We start from the raw sequence: 14,151 nt of genomic DNA, 5'->3' as shown, positions 1-14,151 counted from the left end.
TTCACAGACTATTAAAGGATAATGCAACTGAAAGAGTGAAAACATCCAAGAGTATATTACATCTACCAGTGGAATGTATAATTTTAAGATCATTGGGGAAAAAAAACAAAAAAACAATGCTCTAACCAAAATAAGATAGCACAAACCAAAACTTCACCAACGCCAAGTTTTCTATTATTCACCACACACTATATTTTTTAGAAACACTGCTTCATACCTAAGAAAGATCAATAGCTTTGACAGAAAATTGTAGAAACACAAGATTAGGATAAGACATGTAGTTGGAAATAAACCTATAATTGTATGTATAAATTTAACACATAACATATGGTATAACAAATTATTGTTAAACCACTTAAACAAGGGGCCGAGTGAGTGCAGGTTTCAATCCTTTTGACCATCCACAGACTTTTATTTCTGTGGTGGTCCCATGAAATGAAAACTTGAACTCCCCCTAACCATGGTTAGAATAGGGTGATAACCGGTAGATAACCCTCCCTCATATGTCAGAAATTACCAGGAAAGGGGTCATTTAAAAGATCAATTTGCCATTTCAAATGTAGTTAATTTATTTTTAAAAATTAAGTTTTCTTTAACAGAAAAAAAATTTTTTTTCTTTGGAATGTTGTATTCAAGAATATAAATTTAAAAAGGATTTATTGATTGTAAAAAGAAAAAAGTATTTATCTAGTTGAATATTTATACTATTTTTTTTGTAATCATAAGAATATTAAATCTCTGTTAATCATTGGTCCCAAGATTTAACAGATGGAAGACATTTTAATATTTTTGGTGAAGAATTATGTAATATGAATGCGTTTGGTATAATATCTATAACCTATTCATACATTAACTGGTTATATCACATAACTAGTCAGTTTTATAAATAACCAGAGCCGTCCTTCTGATTTTAGAGAATGCCACAACATCGGCGTATCTTACGGGTCTATCGGTGTCAACGCAATAAACCTCTTCGAAGGAGGTGAAGTCTTTTTTTCTAAGGAACTTCATCTTTGACCGACCCTGTGGTGTCGGCATGTTATAAGGAGGGAGTTGAGCCATTTTCCCAGTAAATGGGCTGGTGTTTCAGACTCTCTGGAACATTTGTGAGTCAAATACAACTGTTCATTTAATTGTACTACTCGTTGCTCAAATTGTATAACTGTTATTTACATGTATTCTGTAGTTCGGCTTGTATTATTTTTTCAGTATAGTGTAAGCAGGAAAAAAATTAATTTCAAGTCTTTAAACCAGCATTTCAATTTTAATTTAATCATATGTAAAATAAAATATTACAAGGTCGAAACCTGGTGAGCCCCATCATCAGGCCGCAGGTGCAATGCACTTTTCCAATTTCCAGTCATTTTTTATCCCTTTCCTCATTCCCCTCCCTCTTATAGTGCATTTCAAATGCAGTAAAAGAGATTCTAACCATTCTTGTAACCTATCCTCCATAGGCCCCAGAGGGGGCTTATAAGAAAAAATAACAAAATATTACTCGGTGATCAATAAACATTTTTTAATATATATAATAGAGAGATGAATAAACCGAGAATGGAGAAAATTAAAATTGAATAAATAATGAAAAACACAGTACTGGGAGATGATAGTTGGGGATGCAGTCAAAATGAAACACAAATAAGTTGGTGACCATCATCTCCTAGTACGTCATCCACGGTCAACTATCTCTCATAATTATGGAAAACACAGTAAATCATTTAAGTTAGTTTGTTAATACAACTCAGTTTCTAAAATAACAAATGAAATGGAAAAAAGGGAAAATGTTTCAGACCTTTAACTGCTTATTAACTCAAGCAAATAGTCATTTGTTATAACTTTTTTATCAGTTTTTTAACAATATATTTAAATATTCAATAACGTCTGTGCTAGCCCACAACTGCTCTCTTACCTACTGTGAGGCGGCAAACAAACCCAGGTAGGAGGTTTTTTGAATAAACTGACTCAAAATAAGTACTGATTTAGGTGGGTATTAATGTACAATCTATTAATCAAAGTTGAAAGCAATTCGAGTAGCATAAACCTATTGAATACCTTCAAACCCAATTTAAATGTCTATATTTATAATTGTATCATAACCCTTGAAGAATGGAGGATTAAAATATCTTATCAAACCACCTTTGTCATAAACCTACAGAATGGCCTACAGTATCCTGTAATATTCCACTTATTGCTGTAGAAAAGATCCCCAACCTTGGAATAAATCTGGACAAATGACTTACTTGGAATCCTTTTAAAAAATTATAATCCTAACCCCCTGATTTTAATAAACTTAGCATTTATACTAATAACATATTTAAATATTTAACATTTAAATAAAGCACTATAATAACTTAAATAAATATAATACTATTAAGATAACAAGAAAAAAATATTTTTTGGATATTTTAATATTTCAAATACCTTTTATTTCACATTTTCCTGTGATGACTCACCTGAATTTTTTTATTTTAATTTTTCTATTATATCGTCTCTAATATTTGTGTTTCTGTAAGCAATTATTCCTCCGGAATTGCAACAATTTACTTCTTTTTTTCCTTTATATTCTATCGGGTTCAAATTAGTAAAATCTATTATTCCTCCACCGATTGACTCTAAAACTGCATGACAAGCACAGATGTCCCATAAATATGAAGTTGGTTTACTTAAAACGTAACCACAAACTTGGCCCAAAATTATATTTAATAATTTGAATCCAGCACCTGCTATTTCAACTATTTCATAACCATTTTGTTTTAGTGTTTCTTTTATTTCCTCTTTTTCTGATGAACTAACAGCAATCACCTAAAACGTTAGCAAATTTAAACATTTAAGAGTATTAACCCACAACATAACAGCATCCAGTTGCTGCTTTTTGGCCAAATGTGTTTGCAGTTACTTTATTTCTCTACTTTTTATTGGGAAAAACAAGATACACATATCATGCATTAATTTATTCATCTAATAAATGGAATAGGGAGCATAAAAAAAATTAATGAAAAAACAATTTACTCCAAAAAAACAAAATTTTTATTTTAAATGTTTTTTTAACACTTTAATTTAAAAAAAAAAAATTTTTTTTTAAACCGAGAATAACACATAGAATAAATAAACTATTAGAAAAAAAATTAAGAATGATTAAAAAAAGCTGTAATCATAGCATAAACTTCATATCAAATTTCATAAAACAATATGATTTATAAGATTAATCTAGTTTTTTTTTAGTTGAGCCAAAATAAAAAAATAAATAATAAATTTGGAAAAAGCAAATATTTTATTCAAACCTTTTCAAACAAACCAATTTTCTTGTCATGACTTTGTTAAAATTATTTCCCTTGACTTTTGCATTCTTTGCCATCAGTTTTCATTATCGAATTGATTTAGTAATTTCAATTGGTTAAGTAAGTTCACGAAACCAGGCTCATTCGAATGCAATATTATTTTGTGCTCATTGATTATATAAGTAAATTTGAAAAATGTTAAATAGTTGGTTAAAGACATATTAAATAAATTCGGAGTTTAAAAATTACATTGAAATAACCCAGGAAACTTAGCAGTGCTCCAAAGAAAATGTAACTTTCAAAATACTATAGTGAAAGCTAAATGGGTCTAATATTCCCTGTTATGTTCTAAAAAGTTGCGTACTTACCATAGCAAAAAAATAGATGTGTTCTTCCTCCTCTTAAACTATTCAAGGAACAACTGATAAGAATTTACATTTTTTTTTTTTTTCCAAAACCCCTAAAAAATTTTAATGGCGTATTTATAAACAATGAACTTTCTCCTTTTACTGTAGAACATCTACATTCTAAGGAGTCCTTTGGAGTGTATTATTTTTGTTGTCAATATTTATAAAAGTGTATAATGTGTCGGGGCACACATTATTTCTGAATTTAACAAACAGAATTTACAAAATCAGCGTTGTAATCTTAAAACATTGTGCCAATTTAATTTAATATCCATCCCATGGAACATTTCACCCATCAAATTCTAAATAACATTAAAGTGATTGAATATATATAATAAGGAAACACTCTGGCTATTCAATAATTTACAATTAATCCATTTGGTTGGTGTGAGTTGACTCCAACAGGCCTCACTTAACTAAAGCTGATAATTACCCCTTATAGACATAAGGAAAGTGGCTTTTTTTCAGCAAGTCACTCATCCAATTACTGGAACACTTGAGGGAAGCCCACAGATTATCCATTAAATCTTTTAAAATGTTAACAAGTAATTAAATATAAAATTAATTACCTTTGTATTTATGAGTTCAGTAGAAGGTTGTGACAATTTTAAACCATTGTAACTAAATCCAAAGACATATCGCCCTCTCCATCTATTAACAATTGAACTTTCATGCTCTTCAAAATCAACAATAATAGTCAAGTAAGAATTAATGACTATGTATTTTTATCAGAATAAATTTAATACATTTCTATTAGCAGCATTCTAATTTTATTTTAAATAAAGTCTGTTATATCAATCTATTTTGAACATTTAAGCACTAATTTCTTATAATAAATGTCATCATTTCTTAGGCAGTCAAACAATGTGCTGGAAAATAAGAGTACTTCTACATTATTTCGTTGTATTAATACTGAGTATTTTTTTAGTTTATTTTAAATTAATATATAATCTTTTCACTTTCTTGAGAATGGTTTTTATTGTTTAAATAAAATAATTTGTATCCAAGTTAAGTCTCAAAACACTCTTTATTATTTCTTATAAAGTCCAAAGTTTCGGCCAATTTGGCAATCCTCAAGGACAATCTTAAATATAAATCTACACCCCACATCCAATATTTAAAAAAAAAATTTTGCAGGCTATTCTGCCCAAGTCATTAATTTCAGTCAAATTACCCTATTTTGTCAATTTTCCATTAAATTTAAAACTTTTGATTGCAAATTAACTTGATAATATTATAACTTTAATATATTAATAAAAATATGGTGTGATAATTGTTAATCTGTAATTAAATGTTTTAAAATGTATCAGAAAAGTGACAAAATAGGGTGATTTGACTGAAATTAATCACTTGGGAAGAATTGTAAATTTATATTTAAAATTGTCCTTAAGGATGGCCGAAATGTTGGATTTTATAAGAAATAGTAAAGATTGTTTGGAGACTTAACTTGGATACAAATTTAAAAACATAGAAACAAAACTTTATTTTAAAAAGTTATAAAATTAATAAATGTTAAACATTTGGTAAAAAAAAATTGTTAAATGCTAGAAAGTACATTAAAATTGAGTAATCAAGTTATGAAACATAAAATATTTGTCAAGAAATTAACTTACTTATCTTTTTATAATAAACAGCCTAACTAACACAAAAAGATTTTTTTAAATTAGACTGACAGTTTCTGAAATTATCAGATATACTGAATAACATGAACTGACACAAAATAAAAATAAAATAATATTCATGATAATTTTGTTATTGGCTTTTTTAATACATAAAATGAAATATTTCAAATAGATATAAACTTCTTTAAAAACAATGACACAATCTACTAATTTTGATTAAATTACTAACCCGTCTGACTCCTCCTTGTAAAACGGCTGGTTTATGACTCCAATCAGAGGAATACCAGAATCTCTATCAAATACTCCCAAAAGAACAGTCACGCAAGGAAGCCCAGAAAGAATAAAACCCTGTTCCACGTTTAAGCCACCACGTATATACTCAGCGGTAGAATCTATATCATTTTAAAATGAAAAAAAAGATCACTAAAGTAAAATGGAAGCTAAATTCCTCTAAATAAGTAGAAAAATCATATCTCACCTATAGGATCAATCCATACCCCTAGATTATCAGGTAACTGAGGAAGTTCTTGTTCAATAATGTTGTTAGGAACTGTTATCGGTGAATACAAGGCTTCAGAGAGAGTTTTACTGGCTTTGAAATTTCCTATTACTTTATTCAAGAGATTGGCTGTTTCTTCTGCAGTAGGTTTTACTTCGACAGTAATCGTTTCCCCATCCGAGACAAACTGATTGTTTTCTTCTCCATAAATATGACCATACAATAATGGGAACTAAATATTAAAACAATATATGAGTTTCACTGAGGCTTCAATGAGACTTATATAGAAAATTGATTTTTAAACTAAAACTTTTACAATTAAATCATGTTATTATAGACTAATTAAACAATATTTAAAATTATTAAAATGTTAATTTATTCATCTAACTGTTAATAACCTGAGAGCACAGGTCATGTTTCACCATCTCTTGGACAAGAACATCTGCTAAGGTTTTAAAATCAGTAGTGAACCTAGGATTTTTTTCAGAATCTTTCTTTTCTTGAACCAAGAGGGAAAGAAGATTTTCATCTTGTCTACATATTCTAGCGATATTACCAGCTCTTTCTGAAGCTGCGATGAGGGCAGATATTAACTCACTTGTGTTCATCCTAAAGTAGTTAAATAATTAAAAGCACTTAAATTTTATATTTTAATATCCTTCATGTAACTGTATCCATACATTCGTATTAAAAAATATGAATGGATGGGTTCAATATTTCCCCAAACAAATGAATAAACGCTAAAAGAAAACTAAAAATAAAGAACTAATAAAAATTTACAACATTGGTAAAAGTATTGAAAGGGGATGTAAAACACGACTGAATCTATTCAGGAGGCGATCAATAAATCTTAGCGTAATGGAATAAGAAATATCTTTATAGAACTGAGTTCAAACAAATTATATATTTATTTAGTTACATTAATACGCCATATTCATATCAAATTGTCACAAAAGAGTTTAGATTTGAGTTATGTATGTACGTTTTTAGATAATGCTTAAACTGAAATAACCTAAGCTCTTTACTTCATCTTAGTTTATTAGCTTTATTAAACGGTTTATGATTAAAGTAAAGAATTGACCAAATAATTAAATCCTTAGACCATTTTTTATATAGTTCTTACTGTAATAAAAGTTGTATGTATTATATTTTAACTATCTTTAAATTAATATTTCAAATCTTATATTTTTAAAAATAATCAAATAGATTTCAAAGCAACATTATAAAACAAAAAAAAAGATTAAACTTCCTCAATCAATAAGAAGTGAAAAGATCCACCAAAAAAAGTGAAAGTTAGTTGAAAAAAATGTACTGCCTTATGAATCAATAAATATTTAGTACTATTCTCTATTTTGTCTAATATATTTAATTGTTCAATATTTCAATTAAAAAGAATTTATATTAGTTGAGGATCAGTCGATAGAATTTAAAATCAAAATTAATTTTGACGTGAATAGGAAGAAAATAATTTCTAAATAAGTAGAAGCAGTGACGTTTTTAAAACAATAATTGATTTAGCAACGTCACTGATCCTACTTAAAAATTATTTTCCAACAATTATTGTTGAGGGGAAAGGAATCTATAATTTCCTAACAATTTTGACCGGATTTTTACAACTATAATAAAATTAAGAGGTTCAGTATAAAAAAACTCAAATAGTAATTAAACTATTTAATGCTAGCCAACGTTTCGGCCCACGTAGTAGATTGTATCTTCATCAGTGCTAAAAAAAATACAAACAATTAATATAATTTACCTAAAAAAGAGAATAGATAACATGAAATAAAAGTGAACTGATGTGTGGCTAAATATGATTTAAAATTTATATAAATTTTTTTCTATTAATAAAAATAAGACGTAAAGTGAAAAGTATAAAAAGGTATCAGACAATTAATGAAAACGTAGATAATAACAAATAAAAAAGTATATAAAAAATAAATGTAAAAATACATTAAACACTAAAAAAAAATAATGAACAAAATATTTGCTTGTGCATTATTTTAATTTTTTCTTGACTTATATTCTTATTTTTCCGCCTTTTAGTGTTTTCTGTATTTTTATATATCTTTTTTATTTGTAATTATATCCGTTTTCATTGATTGTTTAATACCTTCATGTAATTTCTGTTTATTTATACTTTTCACATATTTCAAATCATATTTAGGGAAACTTTAGTTTAATTTCATTTCATGCTATGTATCCTCTTACTTTATTTTAGTTGTTGGTATCTGATGAAGCCGAACAAAATGTTGGCTTGCATTAAATAGTTTAATTACTATTTGTTTTGTTTTTTTTGTTTTGTTTTTTTACTGCACCCAGACCTTCTTTCTTTTATTTATTTATATTTTGTTATATAGTTGAGAAAAGTAAAATATTTTATTAGAGCTGGAAAATCCGGTCAAAATTGTTGGAAAGTTATAGTTTCATATATTTTATTTAATTTACTTTGTTGATTTTTAAAATAAATTTTCACATATTTAGCAACACCACTATTTACTTTTATTTCACATTATCTATTCTCTTTCTTTGTTACATAAGTTTAGTTGTTTGTATCTTTTTTAGCTCTACAACGAGGGGCGAAACGTTGGCTCTCATTGAATAGTTTTATTACTATTAAAGTTTTTACTACAACCGAACCATCTTTCTTTTATTTAAGGAGGGATTTACAAAAAAAAATTAATTAAGTATATAAAGAAAGATAAAAGAACCAAGGCGATGAAACCAAAAAATATATATTTTTTTTTATTCTATTATCATATATTGTTACTCGTTATGTATTGTATGATCAAAAAAAAAAAAAATTCAATCAACGATCTTTCAATATTATGAAATGTTTCAGTTTCCCTCAACCCTTTTTGATTTTAACTTTTCACTAACTAGATGAGAATATTGTCACTTTAAAACAAATTTTAGGCCATACTTAAAAGTATAAGCCTTTAAAGCCACGTTGCCATTGGATTGATTCTGGTTGTGAAAATGTTAAAATCTAGTCACGCGACCATTAGGACCGTTGCTTCAAAAGGTCACGATTACAGTTCATAAAACTTACCTTCTCCAGTAAGAAATTTTAGTCACGTGATGGGTAAGCGGTAATCTTCTGCAGTCACGTGATGGGTAAGCATTATTCTTCTGCATTCACGTGGCCATTAGGTCGCACCTATTTTTAGTCACGTGATAATTATACCTCACTTCAATATGATCTTTACCCTCCTCTAATTTGTCCATTACCGTACTCCTTGTCCTCAGATGCCAGTTTCCCCCCTATCGCCCGTTAAAGAGACAGATACCTCCTTTATAGTCTAGAACGCCACCATTTTGTTTTTTTGGTGTTAACGGTTTTGCTAGGGGCTGATTCAACATGAGGGGCCCCTCACCTCCGGATTTTTTTACTAGTAGGACCATACATAATGGACATTTCACAATAAACAGATAAGTATTGCAGGTAACCTTAAAATACCACAGGTAGTAAAAGGTAATACTCAACATGATTTATTCTTTTTTCCCATAATAAAGCATCCACTAATTTATTGTTTTTTATTCTGTTTTAGAGGGATCGAGAAAAAAAAAATGTAGCTGAGCCATGCAGCCGAAGAATGTGTTTTACTCTAAAATGATTTTGATAAAAATTGCCTACAATTAGTTATTTAAATTTTTATGATACAAATTAAAAATTAAATCCCAATTAAAAATAGTTGCGACTTTTGTGCAGCTCTGACACCCTATGACTCTTTTGCTAGAAACTTTATCACTTTGTTTATTAAGGGTAATCGTTAAAAACTCTTAGGAGGGGGGCTAATTACACTCCCAAAACACTACAAACAATTTTTAATCCAGAATTTTCACACTTAGAGGAGATCTCTTAATAGTTCTAGAGTTCTCAATAATTTTAAGAAACATTTCTGTTGTTTATAAGACACGAAAAATCCCAATTAAAAATACGCGCGGCTTTTGTGCAACTTTGACACCTTTCTAAAATCCAAAGATTTTTTTAGTTTTCGACACTTCTCAGTGAAAATTTTCGATCACGATTTTTTGGAAAAATAATATATAATTTTTTGGTCGTTCTGTTGGCCCCATTAAGAGTTCTAACAATTACCCTTGATAATCAAAGTACAAAAGAGTTATAGGGTGTCTAAGCTGCAGGCGTATCTTTGAATGGTATTCTTCGTATTTTAAACAACAGTACTATTTTTGAAAATAATTGAGAACTCTAGAACTCTTAGGGGGCCTACCATAGCTCCAAATAATTTAGAGGGTGGGAGATCAACTTCACAGAAGTCAGTATTTTTAATGTATTCATTCTATTAACTTTATCTCTTTTGTATATTCTATCTGTGAATACATATAATTTATTTTTTACAATATATTTAAGTATTTATAATTTCTTCCCCCCCTATTATGTAAATTATAATTAAATGTTTGCCTATTTTTAATATTTCCTTTAATTTTCTAATACTGTTCCCATTAAAATTATTTTCAAGTCTAACATATTTTAACTGTTAATTCCCACTACTTCCCTATATACATCCTGTCAACAGTTCACTTCCATCCTTAGATATGTTTCCTATCTTGTTCATTATTTTCCTTTATTCTTATCCCCCTCTTAGTTTGTACTGTATTTTATATTTCTTCTTTTTTCTGTTATTTTTTCCATTGTCTAAAATCTTTTAGTATTCTTATTTAATTTTTTACGTTTCTCTGTACATCTTTATCTTTTTAATTTTTCATTTATGTTTAGATCATTTAAGTGTTTTTATCTTTTTTAGCCCTGATGAAGCCCTAAAACATGGGGCGAAACGTTGGCTCAATATAAATAGTTAGATCACTAATTGAGTTTTCTTAGATCGCTCTGGACTATCTTACTTGTATCAGTATTTTGTCTTCATTGCTACATTTTAATTAATTATTTTTTTAAAAATGTTATTCAACTGAAATAATCCAATTGTGCAAATATATGCATCTGTTATCTATGGTTAAAAAACAATTGCATAAAAACCCAGGGCTTGTTCATGACTAAGTATCAAAATCCATATTAAATACCTCGACTGCTTCCTTGATAGAATTGAATCTCCAAATGTTTATAAAAATGGAGGATTAGGTATTTTAAAAAAATAAATAAATAAAACTTATAACATTATTGAGATGTACCTAAAATATATTCTCATTATTTGGTACAGCCCATACAGCATTGTTATCACTTTTAAGATATATTAATAAAATATATATACATATATCTATTTTATAATTTATACATTGCTATATTAGAAACACAATTTTACTAAATTGCTATAAGAATTTTCGAAATATTTATTTTTCTCTTCCTACCTATGTATCTGATTTTAATTTTAAAACATTTAAGCCCAAGAGGATGTTTATGACCATAAACTTTTTTTTTAAATAGAAATAATTATAATTATTATTTATAGTCCAGTCTTAACATTATATGAAGGATAAAGTTTCAAATATATATTTATATGTTCTTATAAAAGCAGCTTTCAATGAATGTAGGCCTGATCGCTATGATCATAATCATCCCGATAATGTTAGAAAGACATTTACGTAATTGTGTCATGACTGATAAAAGTATACTAAACAGATACAAAGTTCATGACAATTTTGAGTATAAAAAAATACATCATAAAAAAATAATGAATTGGAAATAAAATATGAAATTCTATAAATTTAACTTTAATATTATGTAATCTATTAAATTATAAGCAAGCTGAAATCACACATAAGCATTTTTTTTTTGTTATAAATTATTTATTTTATCCCTTTTAAGCAAATATACTGTAATCTAAGATGTGCGTATATATATGTATGCATATGCATACATATATATAAAGTCGACTCTTGATAATTCAAACTTAAACAAAGAGGACAATCCGAAATAAAAGTTTGATCTCTTCAAGTTAAGGAAATTATTAAACAATTTGAGCTCAAAATAATTATATGTATGTCAAAATAAAACAACTATTCACATTATGTGAATTTTTATACTTGACCTCATCAAATTAAAGGAGCAAACAGCATAAAAATGCCAATTTTTCCTCAAACTTTTGCAAATCTTCATTTAACACATTAAATCCCTATTAATTATAAGATAACTTAAGTTAGCATTATTGCCTAGAATGCAAACTCATTTCGTAGTTTTTTTATCTGCTGTATTTGCAAAAATAGAACAGCAGTAATAGAATTCTAGCAGTAAAATGTTTTATATTGTAATAGGAAAGCATGAGATAAAAGGATCTCACTAAGTCGGGGCAGGCACTACCAGAATTGTTAAGCTCCTCTTCCTATTATAACACAAAAAATTTCCTGCTGGAATTGACCAGCATTGCACCCCCTCTCACCACTTCCGTTTCTCCTAAAATGTTCCCATCACAAAATTAATTTACTCCCATATAATTTTTTTTCTTGAGTTATAGAACGTCAGTAAAAAAGTTTCATTTAAAAAAAAAAAAAAAAAGTAAGAAATTCACCATTTCATTAAATCATTTTTACAATTAATACATATGAAGGATTAAATAAATGAGCTTGTTCTAAAATATTTGATCCGAGCAATAAATCCTTAGTTCGCCAGTTGCAGTAAAACAAGAAAAAAGAACAGTTCCTTAAGAAATACACTTATTAAACACTATTGGAAAAAAAAATATGGCCACTGAAGGATCACTAGAAATTATTTAAACTGAGCTTGTCCATCACAATCAAACAACATGGCGTTGATTAAAAAAATCCAGCAGTAGAGATATGTCATTGGAACGGAAGAAAGGCATAGGGTGATTACCAGTGGATGAAACACTACATGAAATTTATCTATGAGCACTGACATGCTTGATAGAGAATGTCAAGTGTCATAATATAATTTAGTATTATTATATTAAATAAATCAGATGAGGAAATAATGTGAGGTTAAAGTCAAGGAGTGCTTGTTTTTCAATTTCAAAACTCGATTTAGCTCGTGCCTTCTGTCCAAAAACTTATAAGTTAAATTTACAAAACTATTATTGTTCTAACTATTCTTTATGGATATGAAACATGGACTACTATGCTAAGAAGAACAGTGCCTTAGGTTTTTTGAAATAAAGTATTACATAAAATATTCGGCTCAAAAAAATATGAGTTTACAGGAGAATTTAGAAGGCTACAGAACCCCGAATTGAGGGACTGCACCGGATAAATATAATTCAGGTTAAAGCATTGTGATGATTAAGATGGGTGTGTAAAGTTGTAGGGCTTAGTAACAGATCCCTAAAATGTTAATAAACACTGAAAAAAATTTAATTTTTTTTTTTATAAATCCATATTATGGCAGCAAGTAATTAAATATGAGAGACAACTCATAGTTGGCATTCTGGGCAATAGAACTAACTACGAATAGTCTCAGAGTTCCTAGTCAACATGTATAGTCCTTTGATAACTCATAATTAATCATACCATTATTTGATTTATCAAGAGTTGATTATAAATTTGTTAAATAAAGGCAGGGGAGGGGAGGATAAATAAGAAAAACAAAATTAATCATGGACTTGTATCAGGAATAAAGGTTTTAAAAAATTATTTTGATAAGTGGTACCTTCCACACCACACCCTATTTATATTTACATTAGTGTACATTTATATTAAAACACTAAAAAAATACTTGCTAATTTTTTTAAACATGTTTTACAAAACTATAATACATATAAATTGCATCTTTTAACAGTTAGTTAAAAATAAGTTCCTACAATTAGGAACAAATACAAGTTAACATTTTTTTTTCTTCTTTCATTTAAAGCGTATTACATATTTATATTTTATTTACACAGGTATATATTTTTTTTAATGTATGTATATATAAAACACACATACATTTATATATATATATTTCTATAACTTATCGATAGAATAACATTTTTTTAATATTTTTTTTTTAAATTTTTTTGAAATGTAAATTTAGTGGCCAAGAAGCTGGGTTACCTAAATCAGCAGTTCCCAAACTTTTTTTAGCTACAGAACTCTTCTTGGGCTAAATTAATTTCACGGTATACCTTTGTTAGGTTAAAAAAAAATTCACGGCACTCGTCAAGCAAAAAAAGAAAAATATATATAAAAATGTCACCACAATAATCCTTAGAGCATTTGAATATGCAGGAAAATAAGAAAAACCAGTAAAAAGTAAATGATAGAATGCACTGAACATTTTCTAATTGCATTTTAATTTTTTTGAGTTCTTTCAATGTGTAGATTCTCCACATACCGTATCATGACATTGTATAACTAATATCAAATTTACTTATTGTATATATTTTAATAAAGTTGTAAATATCAATAAATAAATTTTTAAAAAAATAATTTTTCTCTTT

At 27.8% G+C, this 14,151-nt stretch overlaps 2 protein-coding genes across 4 annotated transcripts in view; both read right to left on the bottom strand.

The window, feature by feature from the left end:
• Positions 1–2,544: 2,544 nt before the first annotated feature.
• On the bottom strand, positions 2,545–9,031 carry Ipp (inositol polyphosphate 1-phosphatase; the record flags this gene model as incomplete). Its single annotated transcript, XM_067047638.1, has 6 exons — positions 8,991–9,031; positions 6,205–6,415; positions 5,786–6,038; positions 5,537–5,699; positions 4,255–4,336; positions 2,545–2,802 (listed from the first exon to the last, which is right to left on the bottom strand). Coding segments are annotated over exons 1-6 (1,008 nt in total), but the record flags the coding sequence as incomplete, so codon positions are not given.
• Positions 5,891–14,151, bottom strand: part of LOC106691322 (methyl-CpG-binding domain protein 5/6 homolog sba-like) — a 30,344-nt gene continuing 22,083 nt past the window's right edge. For 2 of the 3 annotated variants that reach the window (XM_067047631.1, XM_067047633.1), the window contains one exon: positions 5,891–6,038. The gene's annotated coding sequence lies outside the window, so the exon portion shown is untranslated. Of the gene's footprint in view, positions 6,039–6,274; positions 6,416–14,151 lie in introns of those variants that run through there. The other variant, XM_067047634.1, reaches the window with a different exon arrangement.

The sequence above is a fragment of the Halyomorpha halys genome, unplaced genomic scaffold, assembly GCF_000696795.3.
Source record: "Halyomorpha halys isolate HHAL.00 unplaced genomic scaffold, Hhal_1.1 Scaffold2246.1, whole genome shotgun sequence".
Lineage (NCBI taxonomy): Eukaryota > Metazoa > Arthropoda > Insecta > Hemiptera > Pentatomidae > Halyomorpha > Halyomorpha halys.
The sequence above is the reverse complement of the archived record's forward strand: the minus strand, read 5'-3'. Positions and strand labels throughout refer to the sequence as shown.